Source organism: Equus asinus, chromosome 20 (genome assembly GCF_041296235.1).
Source record: "Equus asinus isolate D_3611 breed Donkey chromosome 20, EquAss-T2T_v2, whole genome shotgun sequence".
Classification (NCBI taxonomy): Eukaryota; Metazoa; Chordata; class Mammalia; order Perissodactyla; family Equidae; genus Equus; species Equus asinus.
Window position 1 is genome coordinate 55,998,923 of NC_091809.1, and position 20,208 is coordinate 56,019,130.

Here is a 20,208-nt window from a genome sequence, read left to right on the forward strand (position 1 = left end):
GGGAAGGGCTGAGCAACAGGGTTGCAGTTCCCCAACTAGGTGCCAATGGGTCTGGGGATGCTGTAGTGAATGCACAGGGGTGTGGAGGGATAATTAAAAAATTTGAAGTAAACACAATGATACTCAGCATCTGTTGACAACTGAGCAATCTATTAGCTTAAAGCAGTTTATAGTTTTAACATTGGATTGAGCTACATTATGTTAATCACTTCACACATTCGTGAAGGTGAACTTTTGGAAGTTATTAATGATAAAAAGTAAGAACCATGGGAAAATCAATGTGGAATAGAAGAGTGGCAATGTCTACTCTCACCCCCCAGGTTTGAGAAGCTGTGCAGTGGCCAATTTTATTAATTAATTAGAATAATTAATTAAATAGTTACAATTATTTGAGAATGAAATAAAGTATTACTTTTTCCTACTTTACGTATATTGTATTTTCAAATGCTATTAAGTTGTTGGGATATAAATGCTTAGTAAATTGTTTGGGCACAACTATATTATAAATTGAATTGTTAGGTAGTTCTTTTGGTGTAGGGTGCTGTTAAAAATTACTTAGAAAACCTGAAAACCAGAACATTTGGGAATTTTCTTCCCTGAGATAGAAGTGCAAAGACTTTACTGGATTGAGCAGGCGTAGGTCCGGTTTATGTCTGCATAAGCTGGAGGGAAACACAGAGTCACTCATGGGGTCTTGGCGCAGAGAACTTGGGCTTTGGAATGAGCGTCTACACAGGTACATGCCTCTCACCTGGAAACAAGGATTCAGCTAGTAATGTGGCCCTATTAAGACCCCATGTGAATTAGAGAAATGAAATGTTATTATTTTAGTTCCCTGTGCTGGTACAGATGCCTGTCCATTTTTGTACACCAAAGAGGAATTAAGGCTCGTTTTGCTCACTGTAAGGAGAACTGATAGAAATGAGTAAACATATGCTTTATTTTACAAATTTCACATCTTTCGGTAGAGAAATGTTTTAGCATTATTTTAACACTAACTTGTTTTTTAGGCTCGAATTAATCTATTCATTGCTCTTGTCACTCATTTCAATATCCACCTTGAAATATTTTCCAGAAATGATTATAGCATGAGTATAAATTGTGATTCGTTTCTTAATTTCTTAAACAGAAATTTTTCCTATTATTTTAAGGGATCTAAGTACATTGCTTTTTAATCATTATTAGTAACATTTTGCTAATGTTCATTTTATATCATGACAAGGGCACAACATTTCATTCTTAACATTTAATACTTTTAAGAATTCTAGTATTTATATTAAAGTTGGATTTAAAAAAATAAATTCATTATTTAAAAATAATGATTAAATAAGATTGCATATTCATGACAAATTGGACATATTTAAGTAAATGTCTATTAAGATTAACAAGGTTATATCAAGACACTCATAGATAATTCATACTTATTATTGTTAGCTGTCAAGCTTAATAAGTTGCAGACAGGAGGATATGATTCCTTTCTATAATATAATAAAGCAGACAGAAGAATTAGGTTATGAAAAGACAGAGAGATGGTGAACCTCTAACCAAATACAATTGAGTTGAAATTTTTCTCTTTTATCCATTTAATTCTGTGAGCCATGTTCATGGCAGCTTTGTATAGAGAGAAGATCTTAGGCAGTTAAAGAAGGGATTTGCAGGAGAACTGCATTCTCAGAATAGATAAGACAGGGAGGAAAAAGAGAAGCTGATCTTAGGATGTGTGAGGGGAAATTTTTCTAGGCATAAGATATGTCTGAAAAGAAAATGAGTAACTCCACAAATACAAAAATGAATAAATATTGGGAACTGATGATACCCTAGAGATTTTACCCAACCCTTTTAATTTAGAGGTGAGGGGTCTGTGTCCAGAGAGATTAAGCAACTTGCTTTTGGTCACATGACTGCTTATTGGCAGAGAAGCTACTAGAAAGTAGAGCTTCTGCACAGATCAGTGCTTTTCATGACATTGTGTTCCAGGGAATAATTCCAACATGTTAATTGTGTATGCAATGTCTATTTATAATGCAATAAACCACTCACATTGTGATTTTAATTCATCAGATTTGTTTTTCTCTGTTTTTAGGACATTTGAGGACAATTACAAGAGGCAAGCAGGAAATGTGTTTCAATGGAAATAGCATGAGCTTAGGAGTGAGGACTGGAATTCTGACTAATATCAGCTCCATGACCTTGGGGAAGATATTTAAAATCTCTGGGCAAGAATTTTTATATCTGTAAAATTGGGAAAATGTATCCTATTGTGGCATTGTAAAGATTAAATAAAGCAACAAGTAAACAGACTGGTCCATTGTGGGTTCTCAGTAAATGTTCATTCACCTTTACTTACATAGATTTAGAAGGCAAAGGTTTGGAAATAATTTGGAAGGCAAAAGATTTGGGTACAAGGTGGAAAAAAATATTTAAGAAAGTGATTAAAGACTACAATGGACACAATTCAATCACTTATTGACAAAATATTGCTCTTATTAGACATATAAGGACAATAAAAACATCTAGAGAAAGGCACAATAATTTCCAATATAGTCTACATTTAGTGTCTGAAAAAGAAACCCATCTTAAAGTGTTTAGAGAGCTAATGATGCTGAGGACAAAATGGCTGGGAATTGTAGGAAGCATCGACTTTAGGGTCTCTCTTCAGAGGAGGATGGATTTCTGCAGCACGTGGTCAAGAGGGCAAAGCCACTTAAGGAAGAGAGTGTTGTCTGCCAGAGGCACCGATTATTTTCTCTTTTTCTTGCTTTCTTGCATATGGTGGCATCAAAACGAGACAGTCATCCCACTCATAACTTCTAAGTATCTTTCTGGTACAAATTCTACTAAGTGTTGCATTGACTTTACTGTTTTTCTTTATTTCCTCCCTGCTCCTGGCTCCCTTCTTCTTGTTTCACGCAACAAGTACCCTCTCCCTTCAGAATGGTTTTGTGCTGAAGTATAACAGTAAGGTGGTGGGTTGCGTTGTCTTCTCTGTGTCCCTTTATATATGAATAAAGCAGTTGGTTCTTCTCATTTTGATATTATTTTTAATATTTAGTTTTACTTACAAAATTATGCAAGATTATGAAGCACAGTCTCTCCACTATTATTTGTTCACAATATTTCACTGAGAAAGTATGTTCATCCTCTTTTAAAAAAGAGTATGGGAAAGAGAGAGGTGTAGACAGATCTCATTCAAGGAACATGGACAAGGGTGAAATTGCAGGTGAGGAGTGTGTGTGTGTGTGTGTGTGTGTAATTTTCTAGGTTAGGGATCTAGAAAAATTTGCCCTAGTTAAGAATTCACCAGCTACTACATTTCTTCGGAGCACTTGCTTTAATGTTATGTGCACAGTTCTTGTGAGTTGCCAGATTTATGTAAAGATTAAGTACAGGGAGAGATTTCCTCGGTCTTCTGATATCAGGCAAGAGCTCTGCTCCAGGGAATGCTTAGGCAGATGTTACAGGTTTTCTTGCTGGAGACTTAGATGGATGAAAAGAAATTAGGAAAGAGTTTGGAGCAAAGAATTTGGGGAGTGAGAACTGACTGTACTTTTTATTTGAATTTGACAGAGGTGATTTTTCTTGAACTACTTCCCCAGGAAGGACGAAAATCAAATTAAATGAGGCAGGGTAAGTGAAAGGAGTTTATAAATAGCAATGCTGTATATGAAGGTAAGGCATGTACAACAATAGCTGTTTTATGTTTAAAGGGGAAATAATCACTATCTTAGTTAAGGTGGAGAATCTGCTTTCTTAAGGAGTCCTTCCCGACTCTTGATCAACCTGAAGTGAGCCCTCAGGTGCCCTCACCGACTTCACAAACAAACCAGTACCTTCCTGCCTATCCCTTTTCCAACAGGGACCTGGCTTTCAGGAGTTTATTGAAACACAACACATCCAGCGAGGTTGGATTTGCTGGCATGAGTCTTTGCAAGTTTCTTTTTCTAAAATCAGAACACAAACTCTTCATTTTCAGTGGACTACTCTTTCCTAAAGTGTTTGTGTTCCTTTTAGTAGCTCTAAGGCTTTTAGAAATTTTTTATGGAGAGTAAGTTATTTAAACCTATTGGGTTCTTTTAAAAATGTTAATTCAAATAGTATAGAACACAGCACTCTTCATACCGAGGGCTCTTGAATCCTGCTCCTGAACAGAAACATAAAGGAAACCTTTGAAAGTAATACAGATGATGTACTGTCAATAGCTAGGCCTCCATTTGTTTATAGTTTAAAAATCAGTGGGAAAATCATGATCAAAGACAGGCTAATTCATACAGAAAATTGTAAGACCACTTCATCTGGCCAGATTCTGTAAAAAGTCTTTGATTCAAATGGTTCACACAAAGGAAAAATGTCCTGTAGGTTTAGAATTCCTTCTGGCAATAAACTTCCAGTGTAAACAGGAAGACTCTGGGGCCTCTTGTCAGTTTTAGAAACAAATGATACTCATTGCTTTGCACTCAGTCATTTTGACTTTCAGACAAGATCTGGAATGATTAGTAAAAGTTATGGTTTTAAATTCAATGGCAAAGGTTATTTACCATTACCATACTAGAATTTGTGTGTGTGTGTGTGTGTGTGTGCAACAGGGGTTTATTAAAAGAATGTGAAGCGCATACGCTTTAGCATCCTTAAGAGAAGTTCCAAAATTGTATGTCTCTAAAGAACTTGACAATGACATCACCATTACTAAAGACAAGAACTAAGAACTCCAGTATGCCAGGAGTGGTAATGCATAGCAAAAATATTGATCAGTTTCCCCAAAGTTGGAATAATTTTCAAAGGAACCATCCATGTATTTCAGACAAAAAAGGACAGTGAAACTTTTTAGCAAAATTGATGACTACTTTTTACGATAAAAAGTATAATTTGTGTCTAATCCCCAGTGGAAACAAATGCACATAGAATTAAGTGAAGTAATGGGGAAATCAACAGTAGATACACCACACAATCAAAATAATCATAATAATTAATAATAATTAATATTATTATTTTAAAAGGGAGGCCTGAATTTCCTCTGCTAAGAGAAGAAACTATGCAGTTAGCAACTTACTCAGCAGGTTGAGAAAGAATATACTTTTAAAGGAGAGCATGTGAGTGAGAGTACACAGTTTGCATGTCGTTAGTGCCCATTTAAAATCTGAGAATCAGGAGTGTCTCTGTATCAATTTGAGTAGATTTTTTTCCACAATATAAAAGGAAACTTCAAATAGCGTTTATATTTGTCTGGGTCCTCATAAATAACTGGGAAAACTTAGAGTTAAAGCAAATTGGGGTTGGGGTACAGCAAAGGTTTTTTGTTGTTGTTTTTAAAATATACACAATCCACAAACGTATATGCCTTCGCCTTGGAAGGATCAGTCCTTTAAAACAAACGCTTTGGCTTCTGTGGCCCTGGGGAGCTAAAGCCAGAGTCCCTGAACTTTTCTTTCCGGGGAAGGGGAACGTGTGGGGGTTGCTCATCGGCTTTGCTGCCGCGGGAAGCGCAGCCTGGGACCTGTCTTCTGGGACAGTCTTATTTGCCCCTCCTTCCCATCCCTTGCCCTCATGTGAGAACAAGTCCCAGGCTTTTCTGGAGCTAAGGCAAGCGCAATGGGGCCGGGCGCTGAGAGCGGCTGCTGGTTTGCCATGAGGCAAGCTTTGGCACGAAGCAGCTCCACCGCAAACTCTAGGCAAGAGATGAGCTCGCGCTGTGGCGAGTCTGTTCTTGGGCTTTGGAAGAAAGCCTTTCTTCACCACTCCCCTTAGCTTTCCGAGCGGAATTTGCAGCCAAGTGCGAACAGATCGCATATCTGGCGTAAAGAGGCGGGAGAAGGAAGGACATGGGATCACTCCCCAGTCTTCCCCCAGCCGGGTCCTAGGTAGTGGAGTCTGCAGAGGAACTGTCTCCCAGTTCGCGACGCCCGCAAACGCGGCTGCAGGTGGCCGGCGGAGCTGTCCAGCACTAGTGCGGAGCCAGGAGCCCTGCGCGCCCAGCCCGGCTGCCGCTCAGCAACAGGGCTCTCGCCCGAGCAGACGCTGTCCTCATTCACTGTCGCCCGGCTCGGGGCTCGCTCGGATCCCACGCGGCCTCGAGTGAGGCGGAGAACGCTCGTCCCCAAGAGCAGCTCCTGCAGGATGGGTGCCAACATGTTGCCCCTTCCCTTCCTTTCTAAGCGTCTCCTCTGGAATGGACGGGCTGGGCCGCTAGACCTTAACCCTGCGCCTCGGAACTTAATAAATAAACTCGGAGGAAGGCGGGCAAAGGACAAATATGGTCCCTAATCCCCCACTTCAAGCTCTCAGGCTTCCCCTTTAGAGGAGGCTCCAAAGGGAGGTCTTCCGCCCCTGGCCCCGCGCCCCTCTCCCTTCCGGCACCCGCCGGTGCTGCCTCTCCCGCGGACGAGGGGTAGGGCGTTTGGGGTCGGGGCCCTTTGGGCTGATCCGAGCTACGGTGCCCTCCTCCTCCTCGGTGGGAGTGGGGAGGGCGGGTAGAGGACGGTAACGAAGTGTCCTCGTTGCTCCTGAAACGTGGCGACAGGCGAGGCAGAGACTCCCAATGAGTATGATGGTGACACGTGATACCGGCGGAGGGAGAGCATGGGGGGGTGGGGGATAAAGGGAGAAGGAGGGAGGCGGGCAGCCGGGGGAGAGAGGCGGGAGGGGAGGGGCGGGGGGAGAGCGGGAAGGGGGCCGAGAGAGGCGCGCGGGCGGCAGAAGCCGCTGCCTCCCCGAGCGCACGGGCCGCAGCCTCGCGCCCGGCCGCCCGCGCTCGCACACTCGCAGCCGCCCCGCGAGCGGGAGCGCGGCGCACGGCGATGCGCCGAGGCGGGCGCTGAGCGGCGCCGCGCGAGCAGCAGCAGAGGCGGCGGCGGCCCCCAGCCCAGCCCGGCGCCACCGCCGAGCCCGGGCCCCAAGGTGCCGCGAAGCCCCAAGTTCCCGCCATGAGCAGCCGGCGCCGGGGGCTCCGCGGCTCCGGGGACTCCCTCCCGGCCGAGGGCGACCGCAGCGCCCCGCGGCCCCGACGCGCCTAACGCCGCCGCTCGCCGGTCCCGCCGCCGCCGCCGCCCGCGTCCCCGCCGCCGCCGCCTCGGCCGCCGCCGCGCCGCCAGCAGCATGTCTCGCCGGAAGATCTCGTCCGAGTCCTTCAGCTCGCTGGGCTCCGACTACCTGGAGACCAGCCCCGAGGAGGAGGGGGAGTGCCCCCTGGCCCGGCTCTGCTGGAACGGCAGCCGGAGCCCGCCCGGGCCGCCTCAGCCCCGCGCCGCCGCCGCCGCCGCCCCGACCCCGGCTGCCTCCGCCGCCGCCGCCGCCGCCACGGCCGGGGCCAGGAGGGCGCAGCGCCGGCGGCGGGTCAACCTGGACTCGCTGGGCCAGAGCATCAGCCGCCTGACGGCACCCTCGGTGAGCTGGGCGGAGGAGGGCCGGCCTCGGGAGAGAGCCGGGGAGCGGGAAAGTTGGCGCCGGGCAGCCGGGGCGTGCGCGCGGGGCCCGACCGCTGGGGGGCAGCCCGGCCTCGCCCCGGCCGGCCTGGGGCTCCCGGAGGCCCCGGGCGCCTGCGAGCCGGACCCCGGGGCTCTGGCGGAAGGGGCGTTAGAGCACGGGAAAGGAGCCAGATCTCACTCTCCCGGGATGTCCTGCCTCGGGGGCCTGTCTGCCTTGTCCCCTCCTTCGTCGCGGTCACCCCGGCGACCCAGTGCTCCTTCACACCCACCTGTTTTCTGTCCCCTAAACTTTCCCAGGCACTGTGGTCTGCAGTTCCCATTTCCATGTCTTTCATCTCTGTTCTCTAGCATCCCAAAGGAACCCCTCCGCCTTCCAGGAAACGCTTCCTCTTTTTTCCCACACTCTGTTGGTCTTAGCGTGACCTTCTCTGACATCTGTGAATTCCACAGGCTGCCTGCATTCTGTGTTGCATCCCTTTTCTCAAATCTTAAGGAACTGGCTGTCAGATACTTTTTTGAGTTGCCTTCTGATGAAGAAACCTCTAATCTCTTGTTTTCTCCCCACCTTGTGGCCTTTTTTCTTATTCACTGGGCATTCTTTTCGGGGTAAACCTAGTGTCTGGTTTCTAAACCTCTCTGGTATTTCTTGCACCTGTACCTCATCCGTCACTCTCTTTTCCCTGGATTCTTCAGTGCTTTCCCCTTCATTTTTTTTGTTCCTTCCTTATATGAGGACCTTCATAAATATCTGTTGAGTGAATAAATGTCTTCCTAGCCCTCTCTGAACTTGTGCTCATTTGGGGATGTCTGTATCAGCAGTTCCAGGTGTACTCCAGACTCCCTCTGCTTCTAGGCATCTTTCCAGAGTTCTGCCTCGCTCCTGCTCAGGCATTTCAGCTACCCTGACTTTCACTGTTTGCAGGAATGCCAGACCTTGTTCCAGTCTTTCTTTAACTGGTAGAGGTCTGTTTTGAAGGAATCCACTCCATTGCAGACAGAATCAGAAGGAGATCTATCCACTTTTTATTCTCACCCAGATCTTAGGTATAAGGAAGTCAACTCCTGACGACCCTTTTGTCTGCCCACCCCTAGGACTTTTACTTCTTTAAAGTTTCCAAAATGAGTCTGCACATTGATCTTGTTTGACTACTCTTGAGTCTTCATTTTCAAAATACTCTTTCAGTTTGATACTGATTGTAGGAGGGACCTGAGAAGGAGTGGGATCCTGAGGGACTGGGTACCAGGCAGTCCTACAAATCTCCTTGTGGCCCTTGCATTAGTGGAGAATTTACCTCTTCTTTTGTCAATGGACTGCTCTTCGATTGTCTTCCTTTTCTTGTGTATTTTTTCTTCAGTTTACCTTTCTGCCACTTCTTCCATTGACAGCCTAGAAACAAAACTCAGAGTGGGTTGGCTACTGTTTGCTATTCTTTACTGCAAATATTTCCCAGGAAGCATAATCTTAGGAAGTGTTTGATGTTGCAAATTGTTGAACATAAGCCTTTATCAAAGGACTTGAGTAATCCTGTGCATCTGTTGTTTTGTGTCAGTATCTAAATAACGTTTGTGTGATATACTAATTCTTTGGTACAACAGGTTCATATCTGATGGAATGATTTTACTAAAGATAATAGTTTTTGGAGGAATTGTTTTTATAATCCTGGAGGGTTTTTCTGCCTAAGAATCAGAATTTACAAATTTCTAAAAAGTAATAGGATTGCCTCTGGTAATGCCAATTTACCACTAAGACTATTCTCAACATGTTATGTGAGGAGCAGATAAAATAAACTGAACTCACGCGTTTACTATCATAAACCTTTATAAATCAAATTTGAATGACTCTTGCTTTTTGCTGGGTAAAAAGCATGTACCCAGATAATGATTTTCAAGATAAGAAATTTGAAAATAATTATGATGATCAAATATATGCAACAGCTATATGTACTTTCCATGCTGTAATTCGTTTCTATTTCGGAAAAGGTCTTTCAGCTGCAATGCTGAGAACATACAGGGGAATATAGTGTAAAAATTTTCAACATCCTAGGCCCCTATGAACAAATTCTCATTGGCTAACCGTATCACCAATAGTTTTGGTGACACAAAGAAAACAGAGATTACATTTCAAAGCAATGACTTATTTCTGTGGTCTCCACCCCCATTTTCTAGTATTTGGCAATCTAGAACACTGCTTCAAAAAGTTCCAGTAGATTCATTCTTCTACGTTGTCATCATTCTAAACTTCTCTGAATACTTGGGGAGATGAATTATGTCCTGTCTATTCTCTTTCATTAGAGCCAAACAACTTTTTTAAAAAAATAGATTTTTGAGACTAGCCATTGCCAGAGTATTCTTGGATGGGAATTTCTAGTTGTTGGGACTATTGTGAACCTTCTTGCATTCCGTCACAGTATACTTAAGGAGAAACTACAATTGTAATGGAAACTCCTGTCTTCTTAGTGGTCTCATGGAATGTTGTCTCAATTACTGGAGATTTGTTCTTTATTCAGAATAATTTGCAAGTAGGAAAATGGAAATGAATTTAATAAATACTAGGATATTGCCAAGTAATTAAACTAGTTATTTGATGAGTGGGTTATTCAAACTCAGGTTTTTGATATTTTAATAGCCATTTTTAGATGCATTGATGTTGGCTATAAAGATTATACACAATTTTAATAATAAAAGTAAATTGAATTGACGAAATTGAAAGAAGTCCAGAATTGAGGAGACCTAGTTCTTATGCATTGTGCCTTGGACAACGAAATACTTGTGTATCTCTGTGCACATTGTGTTAACTCTCAAGGATCCTTCTCATCTGTTAAGTATTAAACTTAGGGTCCCTCCCTGTTCTGGGATTCTGCGAAGACATAGAATGTATTGTCAAGCTTTCAATAAACTGTCATAATGGCCTATGAAAGGAAAGGAAGCACATATTATGAGTTTTAAAACTTTGAGGAAAGAAGATTACTTTCTTAAGTAGGGGCATCCAAGTACTATTTATTCCACCCAATTATTAAAAAATATCTGAGGATCTACTATGTGGCAAGTATTGTGCAAAGAATTGGCAATAGAAATGCCAAACAAAACATTCCCAGTCTTGGACTTCATGAAACTTCTTTAATTATAGCCTTTATTTTAAGGAAACTTTGTTGAAGGAAAACATAAGAACTCCAATTGTCTTGGAGATGTCTAGGGGAAATTTTATTTATTGTCCACTTTGGATAGTTTTGTTCACTGTGAAGCTCAGGGGTGCAGCCACAACAATAAAAATAATCCTAAAGACTTGGCTAAAGATGCAAAAAGCACTTATTACATTATTTATTTTGAAATAATTTACTTGGGAACACATATGGAGAAACAGCTGGGGATTTTACATCAAGGGTGAATTTACTAATGCTTTTATTTCTGTTTTATCCTTATAAATGAGAGTTGCTTAGAGTCCTATCACTTTGACATCGGTTTTGGGTTTGCTAATGTCAGCCTGTTGGTGAAGATATTCCAGGAGACTGACTCAAGGGCAAGGCTTCCCTAGGTTTCTTGTCAGAGGACTACTGGCTGTTACGGCATTGCAGGTGGCTTTGAAGACATCAGAAGCTATAGAGAGCAGAACAGCAGGAGAAGAAATATAGAACTGGAAGGACGGCAAATAAAAGCAGGAAAGCTACTGACATAGGGAATGATCCAAGAAGCTGAGAGGACAGTGAGGAAAGAAAAAGGGAGGGAAGACTGGATTCAAGTAGCAAGAAAGCAAAAGTTGTTTCGTTATTTTGGGAAAGGAAAGTATATCGATACGTACCTAGGAAAAAGTGAAAGATCATTAAAAAAATACATCTTTAGCCTCTCCTAATATTAAATAAAATGAACTCTCTGACATGTGCAAATCTTTAAAATAAACCTTAGGAAGTGTGAGTGTAGCTAACATTAAATAATGAAAAATATATACAATACATTTGTGAGGTAGGCTATTAGATAAATTTTTGTATTTTAATGGAAGTTTTTAAAATTCGGGGCTCAGTTTGGCTAATGAAGTTTTAGGCAACAGATTCATTAAAATTAGAAAATTAGACAAAATGTATTCTATGGTTTAATGTTTTCACATTTGTAGAAATTAGGTATTATAATCTGAAATCAGAATTTAATGGCCACCTATTGCTTTTCTCTACCTCATCCCTAATCACTGAGAAGCAACTCTAAGCCAGGGTAGTAAGAATAAGAATTTAGAGTTTGACAGATGTGGGTTTGCACAGCTCCCTGCTGAGCCCCTTAATAAGGGTGGGACCCTGGGAAAGCCATCTCCTGCCTTCTCAGAGCCTCAGTTTCATGTTTTATGAAATAGGAATAGTAACTACCATGTAGATTTGTTGTGAAAGAGGAGTGATATTCTTTGTGAAACCCCTCGAACTCAGTGAATGATAGTTTCAGGCTGAGATCCATTAATTTCAAGCAAATTTGAATGCCTCCAAATGATCTAAAATTTTTCTTTTTTTCCCTCAATAATTTACTTGCTACTAGCCTTATTGAAAGAGTTTATAGGTTAACTGATGTCATCTGCCTGAAAAAAAAGTGATAAGTTTATTTTGTTGGCATTGCCCAGGCAATCCATTAAAAAAATTAAAACTGGAGTGTCTTTTTGGCTTCTTGGCTATGACTCATGTGTGTTCACAAACGTATATAATCACTACAGATTCAAACATTTCTATCAAACTACTGAATGCCATGTGGCAATATGAAAACCACCTTTATAAATTCTATAAAAATACAAGGACATATATATTTGGTAAAATGTGGGTATTCCACAACAAATTACTTTTAAATTAGAAAAACAAGTTAGGTAGGTGAATGAGAAATTGCTTATGTCATTTCCTGAGAATTTCAAGTGTTTCCCATACACTGCATTCAAACTAATTTGTATGTGTGTTCAAAGGTTTAGTCTATGAGATGCAACAATTACCCGGCTACTGGCATTTATGATTAGTGTACAACCCTCTATGCTTGTTTGGCTACCAGCTCAATTGTTAGGCCTGCATTTTAAAGATGAATTTTGACAATGGGAAATGACATAAATGCTTATTAGTTTGTAGGTAGAGTTGAGAAGCGATTATATATTCCTTTTTAGTATATAATTTATCACCTTGAAGGACTCTGAGATGTGTGGGAAGAGTTCTTGAGTGCTATTATTTTTCCCACTATATCATCATTGCTATTTTCACTCACCTTTGTTTTGTCTTGTTGCCTTTATCAGATGGAGCTGGAGGTAAAATAAAAAAAATACATATTTTATTGAATATGATAGAAAAATAAATGCATTACCTCTAGATATATACATTGTTCACCAAGAGTTAGCAACAAGATATAATTATCCCTTTTGGAATTTCACACATATCTAGGAAGAAAGGAAAATTAAGTGGCATAGGCACTGAAAACATTTCCAAGGGCTATCTGGTGATGAGGTTTTCTTTGCAGGCCCTTGTTTGATGCATGAGGCAGTGAGTTAGCTCAAAATTCAAAGTTCCTTTGTTTAAATTCTGACTCTAACCTCAGTACTCTTATGTTTATCTCGTGTTTAGCACAGTACCTGATGCCTAATGAATAAATAAATAAAATGCTCAGAATAAATGAATGGATGTTCTTGTTTAATTGTCCAGTTATATTATTTCTTTTGTGTTTGATTTTTTTTTGTGTTATATTTGGTTCTATCAAACAAAATATTTAAATTTTGTACCCAGCCTATGAGAGAGACTTTCAAGTGTGCAAAGCTGTTTGGATTTTGCTTACACCTGCCATTTAAAGCAAAACTTGAGAATGAAGTTGCGTTAAAGAGAGCAGATGGAATAGTATCGTCCTCCTGGAACTCGTTGAGAGGCCCATTTGTATTTTAAGAAGTTAGGTAAATGGATGACTCTCCTCCAGTCTCCAGTATAGGTCTGCTTGTATTTTCTGTACAGCTCTCTCTCAAATGAGACAGAAATGTTTGTCAGCAAGCGGGCTACTGTTGCCAAAAATGCACTGCTTGGAGATGGAATGACATAATCTCGCTCCTCAAATATCACTTCAGGACAGGATCTGAAGACCTAGAATTATGTGCTGTAAGCTCAGAGCACCTCACAAAATTGAAAATTCCAGCCAGAGTGATTCAGGAAGTAGGGGAGCTGGAAATATCTCTGAAGGCTGGAGATTTGTTGGGGCTGTTGTGGGGAATTGAGAAAGCGAACATTCTTATAAATAGAACAGTGAGAAATCACTTCCTGTACAGACTTTATTTGAGGCTTATTAAACAGTTCTTCATTTAAGCTAGTGGTTATCCAACTTCAGTGAACAGAAGAAATACCTGGAGAAAATGATTAGAATGCAGATTTCTGGGCCTCTTCCACATAGGGTTTGGTTTGATAGCTGAAGGGAGGGGCTTGGACTCTATTTTAAACAAAGCTCCAGGTGATTGTTAGGCACACCAAAGTTGTTCCTAAACGGGACTGTATTGCACACCTTCAGGATCATTGATCTGGGCTCAGTGAGCTCTGAAAGCTAATTTTTTGGAAAGAGTGATCCTGGAAGTGTTTCCGTTGGGATGAATATATCCCAGGCCGTTATTGCCCTAATAGGGACAGGATAAAAGTGGTGACTTGGAGCCACATCCTAAGGTTGTGTCCTTTGTGTTCAAAATAATCTTGTTGCTTGAGGGGTAGAAGGTATTTGAGGCTTCACCATTTGTAGTTTTAATTGTTAGTGAATTTTCTTCCCATTTTTCCTGAGGATGCCTTGTTAGCTTCCCTAAGTTTATGCTCAGTAGGTCACGTATGATTACTGTAAGTGTCCTGTGGCCTCTTTCCTCAAAATAAAGAAACGGCTATTTAAAAATGTTGGCGACAGCAGAGGAGAAGGGAGAAGAAGGGCAGCTGTGAGGGTCAGTTTGACATTACCATCAGCGTCTGTGTTTCAGAGTGTGATTGATATGACATTTCTCAAATGCTCTATCTACTGGTTCATTTTGGAACAGTGATGTGCTCACATATCAATGAAAATGTTTAAAAAAGGCGAAGGGAGAAAGAAACAGATCTGAATGCCAGAAAGGAATTTTTTCCTAGAAGGGAAACAGTAGGAAGTTCAGATATCAGATGCGTAGAACCACCCCTCAAACCCTACCAAAATATGGCAAATATAATCATTATTACTAATCTCACATCCTTAGCCACTTAGTCTTTCTCTCATTCAGTGGTTAAGTTGGGTAGGAGTCTAGCTGAACTCTCCAGATAAGTGGTGATCCAACATTTGAAGAGATTTGCATTTGCAGAGAACTCTAGAACCAGTCTGTCATGAGAGGAGGCTGGCTGTGTGGAAGTTCTGATGTTACCCTGACTGCAGGTCCTTGAAATCCAACTTCATTCTCTTCCATTCACTGCACTATCTTTCTTATGTGTGGGTCTGCTGTGCCTGGTGGAAGAAATAAAAGTGTTCTAGAACATGCTTCCATTCCTTGTTGCCTTATGCCTATGCTCCTTCATGCATGAATCCTCCAACTTAATACTGGGAGAGAATGGTTTTTCTGATTAGTTTTGAATACTCACAAACACAGACAGACATATACTCTCTCTCTGTCTCTGTCTCTGTCTCTGTCTCTCTCTCTCTGTCACACACACACACACACACACATCCATCCTGTTTTCTGTCACTGTGTTTTTTCGTTATAGAATACTAAGTTATTGCTCACATCTCTATAATAGGATTTATTGTGTTGTAATGTGATTTTGATTTATTCTACCTCCTTAAGACAGAGATCTATGTGTGTCCATGCCTAGTATACAATCTGATTTATAAAGGCACTCAATAAATGTTTGTTAGGAGAATGAATAAATGAATGAATAAATCCTTGTGTAGTTTGTGATGTGTCTGGTAATGCTCTGTAGGCTACAATGATTTTGTGCTGCCATTAGTTGATTATTTTCTTTTAATTGTTATGTTTGTAGCTTTTTCTCAGGTATAAATAGGAGTAAATATACTTATATCTATTTTTTAGAGTGCTTTAAGATTTTCAAAAAACTCCCATATTTGGTATTTTATTGGAGCTTCACAATAACCTGTAGATTTTATGCCAATTATCTCTAACCTTGGTTAGTATGATTATCTTAAAATGACAACAGTAATTATTTGGGGGGGCATATGTGCTGCCACTTATGTGTTGTATACTATCTCTTAAAGAGAAGTGCATCTCTGTAAGATATAGAGAAGGTATCTCTACCGTGCTATTTTTTCATTATTATTTCAGTGTATAAGAAATCCTGTGCAAACATTCTACTAAACAAAAATCTCTACAAACCAGCACATCCACATATCTATCCTACAGTAATCATTACAGACATAATAATGGCATAGGAGGGATAAAGTTCTTAGGAAAAGTGGTGAAGTTAGAAATTGTTGTTTTAAGGAATGGAGAAGAAAAATAACCAGGAACAGGTCGAAATATTATTGGGTATCTTTTGAGGGGCCAGCTGAGGTTGGAGGCAATGAATTTGTACCCTAAACTGAGAGGAGAAGTATATCTGGTAAAGATATAAAGTGGTGAAGGTATTCACTGTGTATTAAAAGGCTTGTATGTCAGATTGAGTTTGAGGTGTTTAGGGCCAGTCCTTTAGAGTGGAGGGTTGTATCTTAGGAAATAATGACAGTGAATGTTAAATGGGGCAGACTGTAATATTCAAAGGTTTCTCTAGCCTTCCTGTATTAGACACAGATCTGATATTAAGCTTATTTAATATATATCTGGGTCTTATTCTTTCACTATTCATTTCATTCTCTTACAATAGCTGATTGACAAGTCCCCCACCCCCCACCCCAAACCAGAATTGATAACTGGTAACTAGTTAGTCTTTGAGAAACTCAGTTCTAACTGCTTGATTAGTATTTATGTTACGTTTTCAAAGTTAAAACTAATCCTTGAAAAGTGTGAGGATATTCAGTTACATCATTCAATGCATTATTTATTATTTATTATTATATTTATTATATACACAGTAAGGTTTCCTTTGCTCAAACTTGATGCATTGCTTCTTGAGTATAAGAGAGCCTATGGGATTTAGAATAATGAGTAGCTGCCAAAGCGTTTCCTGTTGTCTTGGAGAGCACAGCAGATATTTTCTTATCTGAAAAGATAAAAATTAGTTCTGGCAAATCAAACATTCTGACTAAGTAGACTGTCACATATGCAGTATCAATTTGTGAGTAGATGAAATTCAGTAATAAAATACACTTGAGTTAAATAATTTTCATTCTGTTACTCAGTCTTTGAGAAACCCAAAGACTCACCTGTGGGTTTCAGTGCCTCAGTGTCATCATTATGAGTCTTCATTATCACTGTGCTAGAGATGTGTGGACATCCTGGTAAGTGTTTTAGATACTTGAATGCTTCAAATCAGGAAATTTCCTCTACATAGAAGCACGGAAGAGCTGGTTCTTGTGGTCTGAAAGAGTGAATATGCACACTCAGCTTCTCATGCTCCACCAGGCAGTCTCTTAGGCAAAGGGAGGCCTATTAGCAGTGGATTTTAACAAAAAGGTTTTTTTAACTTTTAGAGTTCGGTGTATAATTTAGTTAATGTGCTTATCTTGTTTTTTTTTTTTAAAAATGCCTGTTAGTGTATGTGTGTGTGCAGGCTGGGTGGGAGGAGGGGAGGCAGAGGCCAAACCTCAGTTAATGCTGCATTCTGATTTTCGTGTTAATTTGATTTTGGGGAAATAACTTTTTTGTCTCCATTTCCCAACTCTGAAATCATATATAATATTACTAATCTTTCACTCAAGGGTAAATGTGTATTAATAAAATGTGACTAGTGATCTGACTTGTGTTTAGCTATCATGACTTCATTGTGCTGCTACACTGATTTCTTGAGGACCAAGGCATTGGTTCAGATTCCTTTACTCTCTACATTCTGGGAAAAGAACAGGTTATGGAGTCAGACACTAACTCCGGTCCTTATCTTGTGCATTCTTGGATAAGCCTGAGACTCAGTTTCTTATCTATAAAATGAAGGCAATACTTAATTTATAGAATTATGAAGATTAAAAGTATAATGCATAGCACAGTATTCAGAATATAGCAAATGACCAATTAGTTTTGGTGCCTTTTTCTAACCCCTCATCAGTTATTTTACCCATCTGCATATTATTAATCACATGTCCTGATGTCTCCAGTTACCTCCAGCCACAATCTTTGGCAAAACCTGGAGCTATTTCCTTTCTTTGTCGTTCTTGTTTAGCATTCTTAGGCTTTTTATGGGAAATATTTTCAATATTTTTTGAGGTCCAACATTTCAGGGTTATGAAATCTGGAAATTCCCTCCCAGAAATCTTAAAAACAAATGTGATCTTACCAGTCACTTATTTTATTCACTCATTGACTCCTCACATTCATTCATTCAGACAGCATTTATTTAGCAGATGAACACTTACTGATTCACTCAGCATGTGCTCAGTGTGTGTTAAAAATGCGAATGAAGTGGGCATTCAGACAGAAATTTGATATGGTCCTTTTGGATTTAAAAAATGTAAAACCACATTTAAAAAATTACCAAATATTGTGCATGACAGCTGTTTCTGCCCCTTCCTGTGTCTCTCCCCCTCATCCTGTTGTGACCTTTCCTTATTTGGCAAGATATGGAGGACATGTGGACAAAGGAAGGATCTGTATGTAAAAGACCAGTTGAAACTGTAATGATGATGATGATGACAGTAACGATAACACTGTTGATTTGTCAAGCCCTCGCCATGTACCGGGCACTGTGCTAAGTGCTCTACACATTTTTTTTCCAGTAAATATTCACAACAGTAATGCAGGAGGGATGCCTTACCATGGGCTACAAGATCTCAAGAGACTACCTCTCTGACCTCGCCTCGTGAAGTCTAACCTACACTCACTCTTCTACAGTGCACTCCTTGAACATTCTAGGCAAGTATCATCTTGCCTCAGGACTTTTCCTCTATTCCTCATGTCACAAATGCCCCCTCGCTCCAGTTCTCCACATAATTGGCCCTTTCTTGTTTTTCAGATTTCAGGTCGGTGTCACCTTGTCAGACAGTAACCCTTCCCCGCCAAGCGTTCTCTCTCACATCACTGTTTCCATGATAGCACTCACGATCAGAAGTTGCCCTTTTATTTACTTGTTCATTTGTGTATTACCTGTTTTCCTCACTGTAATTTAAGTTCTGCAAGGCAGGGACCTTGTTTGGGTTGCTCACAGTGATCTTTGCAGTTCCTAGAATAGTCCTGGCTATAGGAAGGTTCTTAATACATCTTTCTTGGCTAAATGAATGTGTAATTTTGAAGAAGTCTTAGTACTTGGAAAAGAAATAGTTAAAAAAAATTTTTATAGAGTGGGAAAAGGAGAATTAATATGTGTTAAGCAACTATTATGGACCCAGCATTTAAGCGTTTTCATAATATATATCATTGAACTTTTAAAGTAACTTTATGAGAGATTCAGAGAAGTTGAGTAACTTGCCTATGATCATACTTAATTACTGATAAAGGTTAGAATCTTGTTGTGTTTAGCTCCAAACTCTATATTTCTTCCACCGTGTTATATACTTCAAGCCTCTGTGAGTATGCTAGACATCGTGATGCACTGCCTGCATATCCCTTTAGGAGGGAAGGACTTATTCCCCTGGATGCTATGGGTGCTGCTGACAGTCACCCTCAACTGTCAGTCTGCTGTATTATTGCCTGGACTGAAAAGAGCTTCCTTGCCCAAAGTCATGCCCCATTCCAGTGACTAATCTACATGGGGATATGAAGGCTTGGCCTCCTTGCCCCAATTCACCCAACTCTGAAGTTAGAGCTCCATTTAGGCTCAGCTGAGGCCTCCGTTGAGACTACCTTTCCAGTCCGACTTCTCCCTCTTTCCAATTTGCTTCCTTCTATACTTTCTTGGATATTGATCCCAAGAGCACTCCCTAATAAGCTTTCCGCATGCTAATCTTCTCAGAGTCTGCTTCTCAGGGAACCCAACCTGCTATAGTGAGTTTGAGAACCATGATGACATTAATAAAAGTGCAAAAGTCAGTCACTGGGAAGGTGGCATTTGGAAGAAATATAATGATAACCTTGGATCTGGATTTTTTGAATGTAGGTGCAAATGGTCAGCTCTGGACCGTGAGCTCTTTGAAGGCTTGGTATTACCGATCACCAGCCTCTGCACAGTGCCTGTCACATTGTAGGCAGTCACTCAATAAATAGAGGGTTGAAGATTTGAGATTGGAGTTTGGATAAGAATTTGTGGAGGTAATAGCTAATATCTTGATAATTAACAAGCTCTCTGAGTGAAAGGGAGAGAAATAAGAACAGTAGAGAATTGAGAAGCAAAGAGAACCAGAAGAATGTAGGTGCCAGGATGCTTCTTTTGTTTGTTTATAGGAGAGAGAGGTGGCTGGAGAGTTGCTGGGAGCAAGCAGTAGTGGTTAATATTTATGAAATAAGGATGACAAATTTAAGGATGGTACTTTTGAACCCAGTGTGAATGAGGTTGCTGGTGGCCTTAGAAAAGTGATGTCAATCTTGCATCTGAGATAGGAACCTATTTAACAAGGTTTAAAGAGGGAATATATGATGATATCATGGGCATATATTTCTCATTCAAGACATCTGGCAATACAAGTAAAGTGAGAGAGAGCTGGCAGGGCCTGTGGGGCCAAATTAGTTTATTAAAGAGGGGGAGACGTGTTTGAAGGTAAGAGAGTAGTCAAAAAAGTTGGAGATGGATGAGATAAATAGGATTTGGGAGAGGATAGGGCTGACGTAGAGGTA

At 40.8% G+C, this 20,208-nt stretch overlaps 1 protein-coding gene and 1 long non-coding RNA gene across 2 annotated transcripts in view; both read left to right on the top strand.

The window, feature by feature from the left end:
* LOC139041106 (uncharacterized) overlaps window positions 1-2,208 on the top strand; it is a 215,867-nt gene extending 213,659 nt beyond the window's left edge. Inside the window, exon 4 of the long non-coding RNA XR_011495709.1 lies at window positions 2,084-2,208. This is a non-coding gene — a long non-coding RNA (uncharacterized lncRNA). The remainder of the gene's footprint in view (window positions 1-2,083) is intronic.
* Window positions 2,209-6,960: 4,752 nt separating this feature from the next.
* Window positions 6,961-20,208, top strand: part of GUCY1A2 (guanylate cyclase 1 soluble subunit alpha 2) — a 282,766-nt gene continuing 269,518 nt past the window's right edge. Inside the window, exon 1 of the mRNA XM_044752485.2 lies at window positions 6,961-7,377. Within this exon, the coding sequence (XP_044608420.1) occupies window positions 7,090-7,377 (288 nt within the window). The 5' untranslated portion in view covers window positions 6,961-7,089. The remainder of the gene's footprint in view (window positions 7,378-20,208) is intronic.